At 38.3% G+C, this 22,652-nt stretch overlaps 1 protein-coding gene across 1 annotated transcript in view; it reads right to left on the bottom strand.

The window, feature by feature from the left end:
* HELB (helicase (DNA) B) overlaps positions 1–20,887 on the bottom strand; it is a 37,001-nt gene extending 16,114 nt beyond the window's left edge. Inside the window, exons 1-9 of the mRNA XM_011976574.1 lie at positions 20,642–20,887; positions 18,380–18,799; positions 17,008–17,177; positions 12,770–13,672; positions 9,214–9,391; positions 8,011–8,152; positions 4,478–4,632; positions 1,164–1,245; positions 408–467 (exon numbers count right to left, since the gene is read on the bottom strand). Coding sequence (XP_011831964.1) covers positions 408–467; positions 1,164–1,245; positions 4,478–4,632; positions 8,011–8,152; positions 9,214–9,391; positions 12,770–13,672; positions 17,008–17,177; positions 18,380–18,799; positions 20,642–20,828 — 2,297 coding nt within the window. The 5' untranslated portion in view covers positions 20,829–20,887. The remainder of the gene's footprint in view (positions 1–407; positions 468–1,163; positions 1,246–4,477; positions 4,633–8,010; positions 8,153–9,213; positions 9,392–12,769; positions 13,673–17,007; positions 17,178–18,379; positions 18,800–20,641) is intronic.
* Positions 20,888–22,652: the final 1,765 nt, after the last annotated feature.

The following is a 22,652-nucleotide window of genomic DNA, read 5'->3' as shown; positions in this document are numbered from 1 at the left end:
GTATGACCACAGTGGCTTGTCTACACTCATGTTTCTCTGATAGACAGACATTCACTAAGTTGCTCTCTGCAGGCACCCTGTTGCTAAGGTTCCCAGAAACACTACACACATAATTTTTAAAATTCCCCTGAGCTCCCCATGCTTATCTTGGAGAAGTTGAAGGTTGCTAAGGTTGAAACCAAAAAAATTTCACTCCTAATTTTTCTTTTTATTCCACTCATTACTAAAATATCAATTCCCAAGGATGTATTCATATATTGTATTTAATTGAAGAGATCATTATATTTCACAAATGAGAAAAAAGCTATTTTTAAATATATGGAAATAGGTGACAAACATCAAAGCAAAGAAAAAAACAGCAAATCAAAGGACTCTCCTTAAAAGTTTCAGTTCTCGAAGATACTCACTTGTTGAGGTGGCCTGTGTAGTGTTTGCAGCAGCAGTCGTTAATTAGATCACAGTCTTGCCTGAAACACACAAAAATGCAGGGGTCACCTTAATGGTACCTGCTACAGGTTTACTTTTGTTATCAGCAATTATGACATACTAGATTCTACAAAAAGTTTCCAAGACTTTCTCCAGGAAATAGTATTTTTGTAGTTTTTTGTTTTGGTTTTGGTTTGGGTTTTGAGACACAGTCTTGCACTGTCGTCCAGGCTGTAGTGCAGTGGCGCCATCTCGGCTCACTGCAACCTCCAACTCACAGGTTCAAGTGATTCTCCTGCCTCAGCCTCTCAAGAAGCTGGGATTACAGGTGTGCGCCACGATGTCTAGCTAATTTTTGTATGTTTAGTAGGCAGAGGGTGCTCACCATGTTGGCCAGGCTGGTCTCAAACTCCTGACCTCAAGTGATCCGCCCCCCTTGGCCTCTCAAAGTGCTGGGATTACAGGTGTGAGCCACCAAGGCCAGCCTGTAGTTTTTATCTTAATATAAGCTTTTGTTCCATTCAGAGTCCCTATGAACTTCTAAATATAATACTTGGTGGAAAGAGCTCTGTTTAGAAAGTGCACTCTGCCATGTCTAACAAAGACATACCCCAAAATAAGAAAGAGAATTAACAGTGATGAAATATTGGAACCTCCCATCCAAATAGGATCTATATTAATAAGTTATGAGATTTAAAAGCTAGATTAAAAATATTAAAATATTTTAAATGCTTTACCTTCTAAATGCAATAAATTGTGATGTTTTTGCATTTTGTAAGTCATTTTCTTGCAGTAAAGTTTTAACTGTAGAATATAAACCTAATAATTCAAGAGAAAAAAGTTAACACAGAAAATCACCAAATTATAATACAATTTCTATGAAGAAACTAATTTGGAATTCCTGGTAAGGGGCCCTGGGAAAATATCTCACCAAATGGAATACAAGTTCATCATGGGAATGTCAACCTCATTCCCCACATCAGCCAGGGCAATAGGAAAGAGAATGAAAAGAAGGGTTCTGAGACAATCCACCCTCAACAGAGAGGTCAACCCCTGGCCAGGACAGTTCCCCATTTGTAATAGACTCACTGTGTATTTGCTGATGGTTTATGAACACTGAATTTAAGAAATAAACAGGAGTACAAAGTGTGTAACAGCATGACTAATGTAAAACATCCTGTTTTAAGTCCTTGTGATCATATTAGTAATGAGTTACAACTTGACAATATACAGGCCTTATATGTTATATCATTTAATATGCAGGACACCCACATGTGGTAGGTGCTGTTATATTCAGAGCTGATATTCAACTGGCATGTACTTGTCTAAAACATAGCAATACTTTCGTATTACCTGGAAAACAGCCACTCCCCTAAAACACAATGCTCTACTCCCCACCCCAACCATCTCTTTCCTTCTCCCCAGACCTCCCCATGATCTAGCAACTAAAAGGTTAACCCTGGCATAGTGGGGGCATCCATTCCAATGATGCTCATGCCCTACAGCCATTGGGGAGTCTCACTTCTGATGACATCCATATTGTGAATATGAAAACTAAGGCTCATGGAAATACAAGCATTTTCCCATGTGTGTTTCCCGAGTAGCAGAAGAATCACAAGGGAATAAAAAAGCCCATGCCTTGTGATGCCCTGCTCTGGGAAGACAAATTTAGCTGCCTGCTGAGCCCTTCATTTTTCAGATGAAGGAAGGATTACCGCTAGAAAACAGCCAAGACTCAGCTCACCCTCAGCCAACCCCTGGCTTCTGGAGAAGGAATTTCAAAAGGTCTCCCAGCATACTGTTATTTTTTACATGTACAGGATGGCACTGTTCCATACCTTGCTTTTTTCACTTTCTCCAAATCTTACAGATCGATATGTACAATGTATTTTATTAATTCTGAAATATACATTTTTCTCACATTTTAGCATCTCTGAAATTCTAGCTCAAATATGAATCCTGTCTTAGGTCTTAGTACTTTGTAATCATGGGCATAATTTACTTAATAACTTAATTATTAGTGAAAAAGTACTATATGCTTCTCTGAGGAATATTTACTCAATTTCCTTGAAGAAGAGACTAATTTTCCAGCAGAAGTTTTTAATTTAGAAAAGCAGCATCAGTTAAGCTCTGCTACCAGTCTAAAATGGACAACTTTTTAAAAAAGTATACTCTCATTAATGCAAAGAATGGGTAGCAGAAATAAAACCAACAATATTTTAGGTAGAATTAAGTGAAGTGGCAAAGAAAGAGATCTGTTTAACTAAGTCTCATTTTCCTCATCTGTAAATAGGACCTACTATTAACTAAGCTGTGAGAATAAACATTAGCTATTAATTATTTAACATACATAATAAATCACAAACATATTTATTTCAGTTTTACATAAACTGGTTTGTAAGCTGCATATTGTTTTGTGACATATAAGTCACAAAACAAACCAATTTATACAAACCAATTTATGTAAAACTGAAATAAATATGTTTGTATATGGATATAATAAGGTTAAAAGGATAAACACCAAGCTTTTACTGTGTGTGTAATCTTAATGGGATTGTCCTGGGGGAAGAAGAGAAAGGAAAATTACCAGGGAACATTAATTCTTACTTCAAACATTCCTGTATCGTTGACTTTTTTTTTTAAGGAGTATTGTTTCTCAAACCATTGGCCCCCACAATCTAAAGCAATCTTGCAACAAATTTCATCGGTCACTAGTAAGTATTCAGTTAGGTCTACTTGATTCTTTGTACTCTGATGTTTGAAAATATATTTATCCTTGTTTACTTTTTAATTATCTGTTTCCCACACTAGAATGAAAGCACAATAACCTCAGGGACAATTTTTTAAATCTTTTCCTCTACTTTATCTATTGTATCTAGTACATAACAGGAGCTCAATAAGTATTTGCTGAATGAAAAATAGAAAGAAAAAAATAGTTTCTACAATAAATTTTTAAAAAGCACATTATAGAACACTATGTATGATCCCATTTATTTAAACACATTGCTGTAACATGTGAATGATCATTAACCCAAGGGAAATGAGACTGGGGACACACACACACTAAGGGGAAAAGGCTAACAGATAAAGTTGTATGTCATCACTTTCACATACACAGTGAAAGTGGTTAAGTGGGAAGGATATACCTTTGAGAACAGTGGCAACTACAAAAAGTCCTCAATAATAATCATTTAAACCTTTACTAAGTCAATTTTGAGAAAACCATTACACCATTTTTAAAAGGTTTGCTAGGTGAGTTTATAACGAAAATAAAGATCAATATTTAATAGGTTCAATCTATTTAAATAAATTCACTTGCAATAGCTAATTTAATAACATCTGTTAGTCACATCAAACTGATATTTATAGAGTGTCTCATAACTGATGAATGCCCTCAACCCTCATAATAGCTCCACAGGGAGTTCCACTATGGTTCCCATTTTACAAATGGTTAAGTAACATGACACAGGTCATATACATAAAGGAGAAGACTTCCTGTCCCACATTCGTTCTCAACCCTGTCCTGCTGTCGTCCTAACATCCATAATTAGAAGCCATGCTTCTACTCATTTTATAAAACAGAACTATTAGGAATTAAACTTGACAACAGTTTGAGTCACAATTTTTGTTTCAGAAACAAAATAAAAGTGCTTGCTTTTATTAGCATTGAGTATTTGTATTCAAAATGAATGTATTTCCTTTTCAAATTGCAAGGAAGGAAAAACTTCATTAATTAAGACTTACTTTCTCCTAAATGAACCTGAATTATTGGGGCTTTGCTTTATTTTAAACAAAATCACCTACATCCATTTATTCACTCAACAAAATTTACAGAGCATTTATGTGTCAAGAGCTTACTTCTTTATAAAACTCTAGAGTATTCTGCTTTTGATGATTACTAAGTTAGTTCATTTATTTTCAATGTCTCATTTTTTTGCTAGCATTATTTCTCTTTACCATCAAAGAAAATTATAACTAGTCATTTAATAACTATGTTACAAAACTTAAATACTTATACTTAACCCTACATCTCATAGAAGTTTATACTTACAAGAGTGATGATTAGTTTTAGATGACTGAGAACTGGCATCCTCTTCTGGGAGTCTGACAAAAATAAATGTCTTATCTTGAATTGAGATGGGTAATGTTGGATTATCAGAGATATTTAGTTCTGCATCAAATTTTGGAAACTGGCGTCTTGAGATTCTTGAATAAAGATAACACACACGCACAAAGAACATTATCATCCAAAAATGTCTTCATATATGATCAGAGCTAATGTCCTATAATAATTAGTATTTATTAATAGATAACAGAGAGAAAGGGTCATCCAGGTATGCATTGTAAACAGTACATGAGTTGTATAATAGAAGACAATAAAGTTATAGTACTACATGTTAGCAATCAGTCCTTAGCAAACTAATAAGATCAGGAAAAAAAAATTATCAGAGGGTTTACTAGGCACCATTCTGAAAACCTGGTCTATTTATCTCCAGACCACAAAAGAACCATGCAAGGAAGGTATTATCCTTATTTCACAGGTAAACAATGTGAGGTTTAGTCAAGTATAGTGGGTTGCCCAAGGCCACAAAAATAGAAAACAGGAGAATTGGGAGGCAAATAGGTCCATTTTACTCCATATCCCTTTCTATTTAAATTAATTTGAACTGGTTCAGGCCTTTTCCACATGTTTACACTATATTCTCCTCTCTTCTCTGTATATTCCACATATAATCCCAGTTTCCCAACTGAACCAAGTATCCACATCTAGTTGCTTCTATTCCTTCCTCATCCTTCTTTCATTCTTATATTTTCCAAGACTAGCAAATCATATCAGAAACCAGAGTAAGGTATGGTTATTTCGAAGAAGACTGACTCCTTGACCAGACCTAACAGCAGCCTGGTCATCAGAGGTGGTGGTACCCTACTGTGCCTTCTTCACCCTTTCCCAAACAAAAGTGGAAAGGAACAGAGAGGGAATGAGGCTATTCTTGCTGGCGATAGCCCAGATTTAATTGGGACCTTAAGAATCATCACAGATTTCCTGTTTTACTTCTGACCCAAGGCATGTAGCACCTTCTATCTCCAGGAGCTTTCCCCTGGTATATAGCAGGGATCCTTCACAGTCAATAAATATTTGAGCATTATGATTAAGACAAAATGATGAAAGGAGCACAGCTAGAACCAAATGATATTGAAAGAGTTACTAAAAAGAACTCCTGAGTTTCAGATAAAATTGAGTTCTGAGACATCTAATATGCTTTAGATTCCTCCAAGTTTCTTGGACTTTAAAATGACTAATCATCTACCAAAAATGGGGTGGCCTTTAGGTAGAAGCAGAAAGATTACAGGAAAAGAATATTCTACATCCAACTCCATTAGTTTTCTTAATGTCTTAATATGAACCCACACTGTCTACCCTATTCCTGTCAATTCCTCCTCTACTCCCACAGTTTTATCCACCAAGGTAGACAGAGGCTTAGAGAAAGTAGGTTTTGAGTATTTTAGTTCAAGCTTGTCTGGCCCAGGAGCCACATGAGGCCAAGTAGGGCTTTAAATGCCGCCCAACACAAATTCATAAACTTTCTTAAAACATTATGAGATTTTTTTTACGGTTTTTTGAGACGGAGTCACGCTCTATCACCCAGGCTGGAGTGCAATGGCGCGATCTCGGCTCACTGCAACTTCTGCCTCCAGGGTTCAAGTCATTCTCCTGCCTCAGCCTCCCGAGTAGCTGGGATCACAGGCGCCCACCACCATGCCCAGCTAATTTTTGTTGTTGTTATTGTTGTTGTTGTTGTTGAGACGGAGTCTCGCTCTGTTGCCCAGGCTGGAGTGCGGTGGCGTGATCTCAGCTCACTGCAAGCTCTGCCTCCCAGGTTCACGCCATTCTCCTGCCTCAACCTCCCAAGTAGCTGGGACTACAGGTGCCGGCCACCACACCCAGCTAATTTAACTTTTTGTATTTTTAATAGAGATGGGGTTTCACTGGGTTGGCCAGGCTGGTCTCAAACTCCTGACCTCAGGGGATCCGCCTGCCTCATCCTCCCAAAGTGCTGGGATTACAGGCATGAGCCACTGTGCCCGGCTTAGGATTTTTTTTTTTTTTTTTTTTTTAGCTTATTAGCTGTCATTAGTGTGGGGCCTAAGACAATTCTTCTCCCAGTGTGGCCCAGGGAAGCCAAAAGACTGGACACCCTTCTTCTAGTTTCTGCTACATCCTACTTAGGAGATGTTCAAGCAACAAAACATTTTGTAAAAAAGAATAAAAACCAGACATACATTTTGGCACAATGACTAACATAGACTCAGTATTCAAAGGTCCCACTGTATCTAGAGATTTTAATACAGTCACACCGATTAACGATAGGGATATGTTTTGAGAAACGCATCATTTGGCAATGTTCATCGTTGTGTGAATAGCATAGAGTGCACTTACACAAACCTAGATGGTATAGCCTAGGCTACACATCTAGGCTATATGGTACAGCCTATTGCTCCTAGGGTACAAACCTGCACAGCATGTTACTGTACTGAATGCTGTACCCAATTGTAACACAGTGGTAAGTATTTGTGTATGTAAACATATTTAAACACAGAAAAGGTACACTAAAAGTATAGTTTCATAATCTTATGGCACCACTGTCATAGATGCAATCTGTTGTTGACCGAACACTATGTGGCGCATGACTGTATTAAAATAAATGTCATGAAATAATAATGACTGTGATTTTCATATGTATGGATTATGGAGAAACCAAATGTCTGAGCTGACAGAGGATAACTCCAAAGGCTTATGCAAAGATGAAAGGAAGAGAAGGGTTCTTTTCTATTTAAGGGAAGTAAGATGCCATGGGTGCCTCTAGGATTCATCTAGGAGTGAAATACCACATTCAATCTTTTGCTTTCAGCTTTCTCCCACAAAAATTAGGGGATATTTCTTTCCCAATTCTCCCTTGCATGTATTTCCAAATCTCCATTCCCCTTGGGCTTATTCTAGTCCTTAAGCTTAATACAATTTTAATTCATATACATACTTTTAAAATCAGGAAACCTCATCCATTTTTAAATTTCAATAATAACTTATGCTGGACCAGTAATGAAAAACATTAACTTTGCTTTTCTAACTGTAGGGCAAAAGGTTTATAGTTGAAGGATGGAAGAGTTTTGCTAAAAGGTATAGTAAATGTATTGTACTAAATCATTCTAATTCAAATGCCATTTTTTTTTTTTTTTTTTTTTTTTTGAGACAGAGTCTCGCTTAGTCGCCCAGGCTGGAGTGCAGTGGTGCGATTTCGGCTCACTGCAAGCTCCACCTCCCGGGTTCACGCCATTCTCCTGACTCAGCCTCCCGAGTAGCTGGGACTACAGGCGCCCGCCGCCTCGCCTGGCTAATTTTTTGCATTTTTAGTAGAGACAGGGTTTCACCGTGTTAGCCAGGATGGTCTCGATCTCCTGACCTCGTGATCCGCCCGCCTCGGCCTCCCAAAGTGCTGGGATTACAGGCGTGAGCCACCGCGCCCGGCCAAAAAAAAAATTTCTAATACAACAGACAGAAAATGCAAACTCTTAGTAATATTATACCTTGTAGCATTGTCCACAATTAGCTGAGATTCTGCTCTATGGTTTGTCTTTAGCTCAATAGCACAATTTCTTGATTTTAGAGTCTCAAAAAGATCTTTCAGCAAGTTACCAGGTTCAATACTGGGTAACTGTCTAATGTCACCTAAAAGAAAAAAAAAAAAGATATAGTAGGAAGACTTACTCTGAGAAAAAATACCCCCAAGATTGTTTAAAATTATTTAAGAGTTTAAAGTTAAATATTTTACAAAAAACAACATTTAAACAGTATAAGATATAAAAATAGTAATAACACAATAAGGTGACAAAATCTAAATTGAACATCTTTCAGACCTATAACCACAGGGAAACTGGGTAGAGGCATATGTTTTAGTCAACATATTAGGGGGAAAAAAAAAAACGAGCCTTAGACATTGTAGTTAGTCCCTTTTTCAATCATGTTCAATGTCTTACTGAATGTGGAAGAATCTATAGCCTCAAATAGATAAAATAAGTGTACAAAATATACAACAAATACATGCATTTGATAACAGATACATTCCAGTAATCTTATAGTGATGTTCTGCTCTATCAAAAATATTTTTTGCTTGCAACAAATAAGCCGTAAATATAAGAAAAACATGTACTGGGGGAAGCAGAGAGAAGGCTTAAGCCATTAATAGAATCAACTGCTTAAAATACATCCTCAAGTACCTAAAAAAAAAATAGTTTTTATATACAACTTGATTCTCCAATTGTGATTTTATTTTTTTCTCCATTAAATCATATGTTCTACAAAGCATGACAACCCAAGAGAATCTAACTGAATCTTATCAGAATTGGAAGAACTTAAGAGGCTGGTGAGGTCTAATTTATTAGCTTAGAATCATAAAATTACTTTTAAGTGGTCTATAATTCAAACTTTTTATTATTTCCAAATGATCCACATCCTGATTTACTCTGAATCTGTGGCACTTCTACTATATTAATAGCCATCATTTAGGTGATTAGCAGTAACCCTTCACAACCCTATTTCATTCACATCCCAGCCTGCTAATATCCTGGCCAAAACAGAACAACCCAAGCTGATTAGGAGAGTGGTCAGATTTAACTTAGTGTAGCTTTAGTATCAGTTCTGGTGTAAACAACCAACTAAGTGGTGTACACAACCAACTAACCACAATACTTTGAAATAGACATCAGAATTCCAACAATATTTTAACTTACCAAGGATAATAAGCTTAGAAAGTTTGGAGTGCTCACACAATAAATTTAAGACCGATTTGAAGATTCCTACAGACACCAAACTCCCTTCATCCACAACCAGAACTCTAACCGAAGAAAATTTCCATGGTTTGTTTGTGGTCATCATTGTTTGATTCCATGAATAGAAGCTATAATTGACCTACAAGCAAAGTATGGCATTCCTAAAGTCAGGTTATAAAATCTACAAAACCAATAATTAATAGCAAGTTATTTTAAGGCAAAACTCTTAAATTGGCAGGGGTGGGTGGGAAGTAGAGAAACACAAAAGTTATAGGGTTGAACATGCAGAATAGACAGACCAAATAAACCTAAAAATGAAAAAAAAGTCAGATTGTTCCAAAATCTCAACACTTCTCTCATCGTTCTTAAACACAGAAAGCTCCCTATTCTTTTCCATTCCCAAATAAACCTTGTGGCCATCTGAGACACGCCACTGAAGCCCTCCCCTTCTCCCAACCATAGTACTCCATTCTGAAATAAAAGCAGCGCTTTCTCAATCTAATTATGAAAATACTACTTTTTCTTTTAAGTATTCCAAATTTCCACACCTCAACTTTCTAAAAACTACCACCACACCATCCCCAACAACAAATAAAAAACAACATTCTTTACTACAAATGTAATACTATTTATTATTTTTTAAATATAGATGAGGAAAAAAATGGTTGTAAAATTACAACCAGAGAACATTCAATATTTTAGTGTATGTCATTCCAAAAATGTTTCTATGTCATCAGTATGAACATTTATAGGTTGAGTATCCCTAATCTACAAACTCAAAATCCAAAATCCTTAACTTTTTGAGCACTTACGTAACACTCAAAGAAAACGCTCACTGGAGCATTTCAAATTTTCAATCTGTATTAAGTACAGATTTTCTAAATGGTATCATATCACATCATCATCTAATTTTTCCACTAAAACTAGATTCAACATGTCTATTAAGTAAAGCCTTCACATTTCCTATCCAAGTGCATCAATTCCCTTCACCAAAACCCCCTGTGCTTGCAGTAGCCATGTCTCACAACGTTTGGAATTAGCCATTTCTTTTCTGTTATATGATATATTCAATTTATTATCTTAAAAATGCTGATACTTTTCACTGTATTTCCAGTGCTATCAGCTCAATACAGGCTCCATCTATCAGCACCTTGATGACTCCAATAGCTTTGCAGCCAGGTTTCCACACACACAATCCCAGGATGGGATTGCCCCATAAAATACAAGGCATTCAGTTAAATTTGAACTTCAAATACACAATAAATGACTTTTTAGTATAAGAAAGTCAATGAATTATTTGATACATACTTATACTAAAAAATTATTCATAGTTTTATCTGCTAAATCTGGCAACCCTAGTCCAAGGATGATAAATGGCACTCCAGTGCTCTTTCTGTGCTCTTACACTCTCTCCTGAGCCTAAACATAGCTTCAGAAATATTCTCTCAGCACCCCAAGCAGATACTAAGATACTACCAACTAATCAGAATTGACACATCAGATCAAACTTGGTAATAATCCCTTTTGGGTGTCCCCTTCTAATTCAATCCTTCAGACTAATCAGACATGAAGGCATAGTACAAAAAAAAAAAAAAAATCATAAACTGATCAGAAAACTCTCCTACCGATAAGCTACACTGAACATCTCTAGGTCTCCATTCATTCATGTGATAAATGGAGGTAATAGGCAAGATATGTAAGTGGCTCATGGCTCTACGACTCTATAAGATCTTCCTCATTTCACTTTCTTGCTTAGGAACCTAAATGGCTCCCTAGGAGACCAAGTTCAAGTTTCATTGTTAGTGTGCAGCATCTGTAATAAATGAGGAAATAATGATGCCATGGAAAGAACAACAAGCTGGAAAGCCATTTCAAGTCCTAGTTCTACACCTAACTGAGATCCTGGGCAAAATGTTTAACATCCCCAAACTTCAACTGGCTCTTCTGTAAATGTGGAGATAACATCACTTTATCAAGCATGTAATGAGATAAGTCAAAATACTTTACAAACTTTAAAGCTCGAATTAACTGACTGTCTAACCCAAGTTTAATTTCCACTATTCTGTCAGACATGGGCTTCATTCCAGTCAATGAAATCACCCCAAAACCCTCTGTGCACACTATGATCATATTCCTCGATGCCTTTGCAAAGGCCTTTCCTGTAAGTCCAATGTCCTTCCCCTCACCTGAGTCTCCATGGTCCTTGGAGTCCAATTCAATGATTACCTTCTTTAGAAATCTTCGAACTACCAAGTTTCTTTATAAAATGGCAGGTCAGGCCTAGGGCTAGAGGAACCTCTCCAACTCTTTACAAGCTTAAACTCCATAATTCTTAATTATAGCCAATACTATTTTTTTTCTCAAGAATGTTAATTTATTTGAAATTTTTATTGTGTGACTACTATTTGTCAGGCACTGTTCCAGGTGGAAGAAATAAAGATTTATACCAGATGAGCAAAGTCCTCACTTTCATCCTACAAAATATAAGCCTTTTACTTCCATTTCCAGTGCTACTCAAAATGTGGTCTATGGACTGTGACATGTTTGTAACCAGCCCCCATGAGAAACAGATATTGTACCAGGATCTAAACTAACTATATCATTATGCCTACACTCTAGTGGGACTGATTTTTTTGTTGTTGTTTTTAGACAGGGTCTTACCTTGTCACCCAGGCTGGACTGCAGTGGTGTAAACACGGCTCACTGTAGCCTTGACCTCACAGCCTCAAACAATCCTCTCACTTCAGCCTCCTGAGTAGCTGGAACTACAGGTGCATGCCACCATGCCCACCTAATTTTTTAATTTTTTGTAGAGATGGAGATCTCACTATGTTGCCCAAGCAAGTCTCAAACTCCTGAGCTCAAGTGATCCTCCCACCGTGGCCTCCCAAAGTGCTGGGATTACAGGCAGGAACCGCAGCACTGGACCCGATAGTTTTTTTTTGTTTGTTTTTTTTTTTTTCTTTCCATAAGACTTTCTCAAGGAAGGAAGCAGTGCACTGATTTACTTCTACCATTAGCTCCTTTCTCGTGTAAACTGGTAACAATTTACAGACTGGCTGCTTTGAAAAGCATTGATCTAAATGATTAGTTACCGCAAGACAGGGACCCAGGAGACATTCAATAAATACCTACCGATTGCTTTAAGAAATAAGTTTGTCTTTAAGGTAAATTTTGTTTGTTTGTTTGTTTTTTGAGACGGAGTCTCGCTCTGTTGTCCAGGCTGGAGTGCAGTGGCGCAATCTCGGCTCACTGCAACCTCCGCCTCCTGGGTTCAAACAATTCTCCTGACTCAGCCTCCCAAATGGCTGGGACTACAGGTGCGTGCCGCCATGCCTGGCTAATTTTTTGTATTTTTAGTAGAGACGGGGTTCCACCGTGTTAGCCAGGATGGTCTCCATCTCCTGACCTTGTGATCTGCCCGCCTCAGCCTCCCAAAGTGCTGGGATTACAGGCGTGAGCCACTGCACCCAGCCAACAAATGTTTTATCTACAGATGAAATGTCAAAGGTTTTACCTGACACAGTGTGTAGGCATGAAGACCAGTTTTCTGTCTTAGTAAGCCAGCTGCTTTCCCTGTAGGTGCTGTGAGCAAAACTTCTATAGCTTTGCCCGCCTCTAGTTGACTTTGCTCAGTAAAGGTAATCCATTCTTCTGAAGCATTCTGGTCTTGTTCAAAATCTTCACAGGCATTTTTTACTTCTCTTTCTTCCAACTGCTCTATATGCTTAAAAAGACGGCTAACGATTGTGGTCTTCCCACATCCACCTTTCCCACTTATGACTGTCACAGGATTGGAGCAAATCATCTCCAAAGCAGCCACCTGATCCCGATCCAGTGGAACTTCAACCTGATCCTGATCCAGCTGAACTTCACTTATTTCTGCATTAATTTCATTTTCACCATTAGTCCAAATATGGTCACCACTGTCCTGTGTGTCCACAACATCCACAGGATTTTCTAATCTTGCTTCATCAGGTTTGCTCTCATTCAATGCATCATCACTTGAATTCTCAGGTTTTGTGGTGTGAATAGAAGCAAGCACCTTTTTGACATCGACACATAAACGCCAAGGAGGCCTCTGCATCAGGTCACAAATTGAAAAGGCGATGGCTCTTTCAGCCTGGTAAAGGTCGTAAGGGAAGACACAGGCCTTCTCATATGTCACCACACCAATATCCTTCAAAAACTTCAGAGAGTCCGAAGCAGCATGAAATGACATATGATCTGACAATGTCAAAGTTAAGTCATTCACTTCAACATATGTGTGTCCATGTTCTCTACATATCTGCTTCAGTTTGGAATACATTATTAATGCATTCTTCTCCAAATCAGTCATCAGCTGGAGGAGAGACTCACACTGACAAAATGCTATCCAACTTGCCTCACATCGCAACAGTTTCCACTCTCTGTAGGTTATCTTTAAGAAATAAAGTTCAGGTTGGTTTATAAACATCATAAGTGTTTATGAATACATTCTTTATTAATAATTTTTAAATCCCAGAAGACATGAACTTCAATGAAATTTGCAGAAAATACCATAGATCACTATTTTTTAACTGGCTGCACTGTAATTAGAGATCTATAAAATTTTTAAATAAAAATTATATTTTATCACACTAACACAGTTTTAAAAGTGAAATAATACTATAAGGCTTATCACAAAAAATACGAATCCTTTCCTTATCTCTTCACATGCCTTCTAAAGGCAACATCTCCAACACTTTAGTTATTTCTTCCAGAATTTACCTCCATATTTCTAAGTACTGTAGATATTTTCCCTTGATTTTTAAAAGATTTTAGATATGTATTATTAACTCCTTAATATGGAAAGTCTATCTCTATGGAAGGTCATTCTATTTTATACCATTACCTCCACAGGTGTTTCTTTGGTTCCTATATTTGAAAAATGTCGTAGTATACATTTTGTTCAATTTTGGTTAAATAGGTATTTATTATGCTTATGCAAATAGGATTCACAGCTGAGTGACAGGATGTACTCTGCTACATTAAGTTTTGTGTTGAACTCAGTGTGTATCATGAAGTTAACATCTGCCTCATTTTCTTGGCTTGTTTAGTTTTCTACGTGTCTATCAACAATTCTGCCTAAACTCTACAGAAGAGACAGAACTCCCTTCACTATAATGTACTGAGCATATCATCTATCGGCTCCATTTTTCCTTGATGGAGACATCACTCCTGAGCCCTCCATACCTTTTATGGGCTGAACTGTGTCCCCCGCAAAATTCATATGTTGATGTCCTGTCCTAACCCCCAATATCCTCAGAATGTGACTATATTTGGAGACAGGGTTTTAAAGAGGTAATTCTAGCCGGGCGAGGTGGCGGGTGCCTGTAGTCCCAGCTACTTGGGAGGCTGAGGCCGGAGAATGGCGTGAACCCGGGAGGCGCAGCTTGCAGTGAGCTGAGATCCGGCCACTGCACTCCAGCCTGGGCGACAGAGCGAGACTCCGTCTCAAAAAAAAAAAAAAAAAAGAGGTAATTAAGGTTAAAGGGGACCATTCACCTTATTGAGGTCCTCTGGATGGGCCCTACTCTAATATGACTGGTATTCTTATAAGAAGAAGAGATTAGGACATAGACTAGCAACAAAGGAAGGCCATGTGAAGACATAATGAGAGACAATAGCCATCTACAAGCCAAGGAGAGAAGCCTTGGAAGAAATCAACCCAGACCTGTAGCCTCCAGAACTGTAAGACAAAAAGTTTCTGTTGTTTAAGCCATCCAGTCAGCAGTACTTGTTCTGGCAGCCCCAGCAAACTAACACAATACTTGGATAGTGGTTTACATGCTGAATGGTGGGACCTCAGGCCTCCTTTTTTTCTCATGAGTCCCAGAATGCTGCAACTAGGCTTAAACTCTCCATGTACAATTCTTCTCTGAGAAGAGTGACTGGACAGGAGAAAACACTTCCAGATCCTGACATGGGGAGAGGGAAGGGACTGTTCCCTAATGAAAAACCCGAGTCACCACCAGATAATCTCTGCCTTATCCTCACCTGGTATCTCCAAGCCTGGATGCTCTCAGCTGAATGGCATCAGGCAAGAGAAATCTTTATCCACTTGCTAGGGTGGGAAGCAGTAATCACTTAACGCCCACCATGGGGAGAGAATCTAGGACTTCAACAGCTCCTTAAACAGGTGTTCACTTAATCCAGAAGGCAGAAAATACAGCAGCTGATATGTAATGCTTTAATTTTTTTTTTTTTTTTTTTTAGAGGCGGTAGAAGGCCAGGTGCGGTAGCTCACGCCTATAATCCAGCACTTTGGGAGGCCAAGGTGGGCAGATCACTTGAGGACAGGAGTTCAAGACCAGCCTGGCCAACATGGTGAACCCCTGTGCCTACTAAAAATACAAAAATTATTTGTGTTTTTACAAATACAGGGTGTGGTGGCACACGCCTGTAAACCCAGCTATTCAGGAGCTGAGGCAGGAGAATCACTTGAACCAGGCGGAGACTCGAGTGAGCAGAGATCACACCATGGCACTCCAGCCTGGGTGGGAAAAAAAAAAACAAAAAGAAGAGGTAGAGAGAAAGGGATAGTGGCAGAGAGGGAAGAAGGCTGGCCCTAGGATCTTGATAGATATAGCCTCAAACTCATTTGACCACAAAGAAAAACGCAAAGTCTGTGCTTCACCAGGAAGGCAGTGAGCCTAGCAAGAGTGAGAGTAAGGGCCTGATGGCATCTCCATTCTACACTGGTAAGGTCTCAATAAATGTTTATTATATTAGCCTAACACAAAGTGTATTGTTAATAATAAAATGTTATATAATTTATTATTGAAATGTGAACAGACTCCAAAGACCTCTAAAGAGCTAAAAAACTATCTTCCCTTCTTAATATCTCTATAAAGAACATTGGATTTTACAGGGTTTTTTTAAACAAAAAGGTAAACTATTATTATCTGCCTTTTACATATCATTGCTCTTCCATTCTTCTCCACTGAATAAATATATATAATAATCTCATGTTCCAGAATATCATCTTTAAAAGCATACTGAATTTATAGACATTTTATGTAAGGGAAAAATTCCTTATTCCAGTATTTCTCAAACTCAGCATCTGCAAACATTCTTGAGGTTCCAAGAATTTTCTCAGAGTTTCTCAATTGTATTTTTCTTTGGAAAACCACCTTATAACCAAGAACTACCAAGATTAAATACCACATTTGGTTTCCAATACCACTGGAGCCTCAGTGTGTCCCTTTACTACACATAGTCTCTAATAATAAGAACAGAAGTGGATTCATTTATAAATGATGTTACTGTACAAAATAAAAATCAAATGGCATCATGATATATCACATGAATAATGAAAATTGTCAACAGTTCAAACTGGAAGTGGGACATTGAGTTGCACAGCAGAATGGACTTGCCAAATTTGTAAGAGCTTTTGACCTCAATGAGATCTATACTCAAGTTGCAAATGACAATTTAATTACAGGACATTGGTCACATTAAATTATACAACTAAATTAATACCGATAATTTGAATGTCATCAATTTTTTTTCAATTACAAATGTATGCAACTCTATAAGTTGCATAACTACTTATAAAATGTTCTTATGCTATAGCCATAAGAAGTTTATGTACAGTTGCAACATTTGAATAAAAATAAATCAGTACTGGGGTCCACACAAATTTTTTTCCTTTGAAAGAGAAAGGAAAAACTGCCAACTTTGAAACCAGGCCTTACACAAGATTACTATATGCTGAGCAAACGTTTTACTTACTTTACTAAATCCAAGTTTCCACGGATGTGTACCTAAAATCTCTTCTATCTCTTTCAACATCTCTTTAGAACCTGACTCTATGAGCCATTTAAAGTGTCGAGGCAGAAGAACTGGAAGGAATTCCATTATTTTCGGAAACTGCAAAGCTGTCATTACATTTCTAAATGGAACTACAAAATATCAGAAAAGAACAAAGTAAAACATAAATGAATCCAAAGAATGACTGATTTGAAGTACTTTCTCATTTTGCACAACCAATTCAAGAAATCCAAGTCAAAGACAGATTAGTACATTTGCCTTAACCAGTAAGACAATTTTAATCATATTATGACAATTGCTTTTGTACTGAGATGGTTTTCATTGTGTTTAACACGAAAATTTATGTTCTTTAAATGCTTAAATAATGATTTCTTAGCCTTTTGTTTCCTACTGTCTGCACTACAACAGAACAAAAATTCTGACTCAATTATATAAATTTAAAGCTAAGGATATAAAATAAGTAATTTACATAGTAACCTTTATAATCATTTTCTATAATCACAATCTTTTGTCACTGAAGTCATTCATTGATGTACCATCAAATTTATTTGATACAATTAGGAAATGAAATATTCCATATATATGAATGTCCAGATAACAAATCATATTAAAAATTATTTGAAACCATTTTGGACTGAAGTATTTCCTAAATATATTATTCATATCCTTGTTGTTCTTCTCTATCTCTTTAAACAGAATAATTTACAACTGATTTTTTTTTTTTTTTTTAACTAAGACAGTGTCTCACTGTCACCTAGGCTGAAGTATAGCGGTACAATCATGGCTCACTGCAGCCTCCATTTTCTGGGCTCAAGTGATCCTCCTGCCTCAGCCTCCCAAGTAGCTGGGACTACAAGTATGTGTCACCACACCTGGCTAATTTTTAAAAATTTTTTTGTAGAGACAAGGTCTTACTATATTGCTCAGGCTAGTCTTGATCTCCTGCGCTCAAGTGATCCTCCTGCCTCAGTCTCCCAAAGTGCTGGGATTACAGGCATGAGCAGCCACCACATCTGGCCAGCAACTGATTTTTTTTTTTTTTTATTAATGATTCAAGGTAATCTCTATGAGTACAAAAGTTAGAGAAAGAGATAAAATCACAATTTTAGAGGTGGAAAGGAACTGGAAGGATTTTAAAGATCAGCTCATATAATCCCTTCATGTTACAGATGAGAAACCTGAAATATCAATGGCATACTCCAAAAGCAACATAAACACATTTTTCAACAAATGGATTTTTAAAAGGAATACTATGCTAGTGGTAATATTTTAAATACTGTAGTCATTAAGTATGTCAATTTCACTGAAACTTGATGATAACAATCACACTTACTTTTGTTTTCCAGAGGAAGGCTCATCTCATTGTCTGGGAACAACTCTTCCTGACCATTCTGTGCAGGCTGCTTTTGATCTTTCCTTCCAGTTTCCTTGTGGAAAGTTCTTAGTGTTTCCCTAAGATTTTCAAAGTTTAGGTTTTTGTAGTTTGATGCCTCATTTACCCATGCTAAAAATTTATTAATATCATCACTGGAGACCTCACACTCTTTAAGAAAGAGAGCACAGATATGTTTTTGATTTGGTGGTGACATATCAGACTGCAAAAAGTAAGACGGAAATCCTTGAACTTGATATTGATAGCTCCTTGATCCCACCACAGGCTTTACTTGTACCTTCACTCTCCACCAAGCACCTGTTATCGGAAAACGTCCCAACACTTTACATGTCTCTTGTGTGTTTTCATCAGGAATTAAAACTAAAAAAAACAAACAAAAACCCACAAAAGTTAACTCTGGAGATTATTTAGAAACCATTTCCTCAAAGTTTTACCAAACTTACCACTATCTTTTATCTCCCTACAGCACTCTCTAAAGATGTCTGTTAGGGTGCCTGTAACACTGCATTCTGCCTACCTCTTTTTCTGTCTCCCTCTACTACACTGTAAATACTAAAACAGGACACTGTTTCGTTTGTCTTTGTATTCCAAAAGGCAAGCACAGTACACAGCAGGTGTCTGCTGTTCCTCTTCTAAAACCAGTCCCCTCTCTGCTACTCTGACTTCAGCCAATACTGGCCTTCATGCAGTTTCTTGAAAATGCCATGGCCCTTCACTCAAGTTATTCCATCTGCCTTAACTGATCTCCCCCTTACTGTTGACTACATTTACTACAGACCTCAGCTTAACTGTCACTTACTTAGAAAAGTCTTCCCTGAATCTCATGTATAAAACCTCTCAAAGCACTATTTAGCATTCCTTCTAAGCATTTAGTAACATTATAGTTACTTCTGTGATTAAAGAATGTCTGTTTAATACACTAGAAGGTAAGCTTCATTAAGACTGCAACCTTGTTATTATATTTCTCTAGGTTTTCCCAGCACCAAACATGCTAGCCAGTCGATGATACCTCAAAATGAATGACTAAGCCCTCCACAAATACTTGAAACTTTTCTCCTAAATCTGTACTGTCCACCTACATGTGGCTATTTAAATTAAAATGTAATAAAACTAAAAATTTGTCTCCTCAGTTACACTAGTTGTATTTCAAGTTCTCAACAGTTACACATGGCTAGTGGCTATTATACCAGACAGTGCAGATATAAAACACTGCTATCATCATGGAAAGTTCTACTGAACATCACTGGTCTGCACATTAAAATATTTTAAGTCTCAGTCACAAAGTACACATAACGGGTATAACTTATAGCACAGAAAACTATCTTATAGCACAGGAAACTACTTACACAAGGTTTACCCGAACCACAAGGTTACTAACACTAGTTAATAATCATCTGTGCACTGAGGTGTTCTTTGTGTTTTGTTTCGTTTTTCTTTTCTTTCTTTCCTTATTATTACTATTATTATTTTTTTGAGATGGAGTTTTCGTTCTTGTTGCACAGGCTGAAGTGCAAAGGCGCAATCTCAGCTCACGGCAACCTCCACCTCCTGGGTTCCGGCAATTTTCCTGCCTCAGCCTCCCAAGTAGCTGGGATTACAGGTGTGCGATATCACGCCCGGCTAATTTTGTAGTTTTGTTGTTGTTGTTGTTGCTGTTGTTGTTTTTCTTTTTTACTAGAGACAGGTTTCATCCTTTTGGTCAGGCTGGTCTCGAACTCCTGACTTCAAGTGATCCATCTGCCTCGGCCTTCCAAAGTGCGTGAGCCACTGCACCCCGCCTGTTTTGTTTTTCCAAGAAGCTGAGGAAGAACCACGTATTTGACTCCAGGCAATATAGGATTAATAGTTACAAGTTCTCATTCCATAGAACTTGAGGATAAGCGGTCAGAAAGAAAAAAGTTCAGATTCTGGGTGGAAATAGAGCCTCAACAAACACTGTTTCCTCAAGTGTAAAACTACCTCGAAGGACGAATAAGAGAATGAGAATAATTAATACAGCAAGCTTAACACATAGCATGTGCTCAGTTAAAGTCACTGCCACTATTATAGTTAAAACTTTACCCGAAGTAGGATGAAGCAGCTAGACCATTGAGAAGCTAAATCTGTTAGCAGCGACTGGGTGCCTTGCTCAGGACAAAGCCAGAATGGGACGCGCTACGTTGGACCCTCCAACCCCATCCCCGGGGCAGGGGGCTTCCTCACCGCGGATGCACCCGGGGAGGCTGCCAGCCTTTACGCCCCCACTGCAGAGCTCTTCGGCGTCGACGAACACGGAGTCTTCATCCTCCTGCACGTCGTCGTTTAGGTAGTCTTCGTCCTCCTCCACCAGATCCTTGGGTGGAAGCAGAGGTCCCTGAAGTTGGCGTAGGTACCGACTCGACCTGGCCATGCTTCTCCTGAACTCAACCCAAACAACTCGGAAAAACCTTGGCTAACTGCACGGTCATGATCAGCCAATCAGTTCCACGACTGTAAGGCCATCAACTTCCGGGAACGGCCTGGCGGCCGCCCCTTACGCAAAAACCAGGCGGCAGTGAAGCTCCGCCCCAAGTTTCCAGGAATTGCCGTGGGGAGGGCGTGTGAAGGGGCGGGGCCAGGCGGATTCGGGGCGGGGAAGGGAGAGCGCGGGGCGGGTAGATGGGCGGGGCTTCCGCTCGTTTCGGAGCACTGTGCCGGGAGGTGAAGCTCAGGAAGGTGCCGGGAGGATATCAGCACTGGGGAGTGACAGGCGTCGCACCTGCAGAACCGCCAGTGCACGGCATCTCCTGCGGAGAAAGAACGCGGAGAAAGTCCACTTCTGAGCCTGAAGAACCCGGAAAAGCAAGCCCCACCCCAACCTCCCCAAAACGAAAGTATAGCAGATGCTCTTCTGGAATCGGATCTAGGGCAAGAACCCAGAATTGTCTTTTTAATGTACATTCCGGGCTGTCCATTTTGATGTTCAGCTAGATTTGGACACCACTGGATTAGATGACATTCAAAGTTCTTTTCATCCTTTCCTCTGTGAGTACGCCCTGGTCTCCCAAACTTATTTAAGCTGGGCTTAAATTTAAGCTGGGCTACCTGTTGACAGTGGGGCAAAAGCATCTCTTTGCAGCCCAGAGTACAGACAGGAAAAGGGGAAGAGAAATAGAAGAGAAAGGAACGTGGTTTTAAAAACTATTCTGAGGCTATGATTCTCTTACTTGATGGGGATAGTACTTGAAAGTCTTGGTACTCTTTAAGAAATACGATAAATATATTACTACATTAGTGTATGATGCTGTTTATTTTGGGATTATTCTCTTAATAATAATCCTGAAATAACTAAACATACACTATCTACTAAATCCAAAAGCATCTTATGCTATATTTAAATATACATAAACGACAACCAGCACCAAATATTTAAGAAAAATGAGTAGGAGAAAATACAAAAATGATTTTTTTTCCTTTGTGTACCAATTGAAAAATGCCCACTTTTGTTGCTTTTAAAAGAAATACTGTTGCAGCTGACAAAACACCAGTGTTTCCAAGGATTGGCTATATGAGGTTGAATTCCTTTGAAGTTCACATGGCTACTGTTTCCACCACATTGAATCTCCTCTGACAAATGTCACACTTACTGTCCTCTTCGTTTCAAAAACCAGTGGATACTTTTCAGCCTTTGTTTTACCTGACCTCTCAGCAGTATTTGATACTGATGAGTATTTTCTTCTTGTAGCATTCTGCTGCCTGAGTTTTTGCAGCTTGCCTTCTCAGATTTTTCTCCTTCCTCTCTGGCTATTTACAGTCTTGGACCCCTCTTCTTGCCTTGTAAGTACTGGTATTCCCCAAGGCTCCATCCTAAGCATCTTCTTGCTCTATAATCCTTTCCTCAATCATCCTTCACCTACATGCTAATAACTCAGCCTAATCTGATCTCCAAACCATACAAACAACTGCCTAAACACTGTCAGTCACTACTGGATGCCCCTTGGCTACTTCAGACTCAGCATATCTAAACTGCAACTTATCATTGGCTTCCCAAATCTGGGTCACTTATGTGTATATACATGGGATATTGTTGTTACCAACATGATGACTTAGGCACAAGAATCGACTCTAGATCTCTAAATGTTCAACTTCTTTTCTCTCTCTTTTTTTTTTTTTTTTTTTTTTTTTTTTTGGAGACGAGGTCTCACTGTGTTGCTCAAACTGGTCTTGAACTCCTAAAGTCAAGTGATCCTCTTGC

Source organism: Mandrillus leucophaeus, unplaced genomic scaffold, assembly GCF_000951045.1.
Source record: "Mandrillus leucophaeus isolate KB7577 unplaced genomic scaffold, Mleu.le_1.0 Scaffold169, whole genome shotgun sequence".
NCBI classification, from domain to species: domain Eukaryota; kingdom Metazoa; phylum Chordata; class Mammalia; order Primates; family Cercopithecidae; genus Mandrillus; species Mandrillus leucophaeus.
Note: the sequence above shows the minus strand (reverse complement) of the source record. Positions and strands in the feature narration are given on the sequence as shown.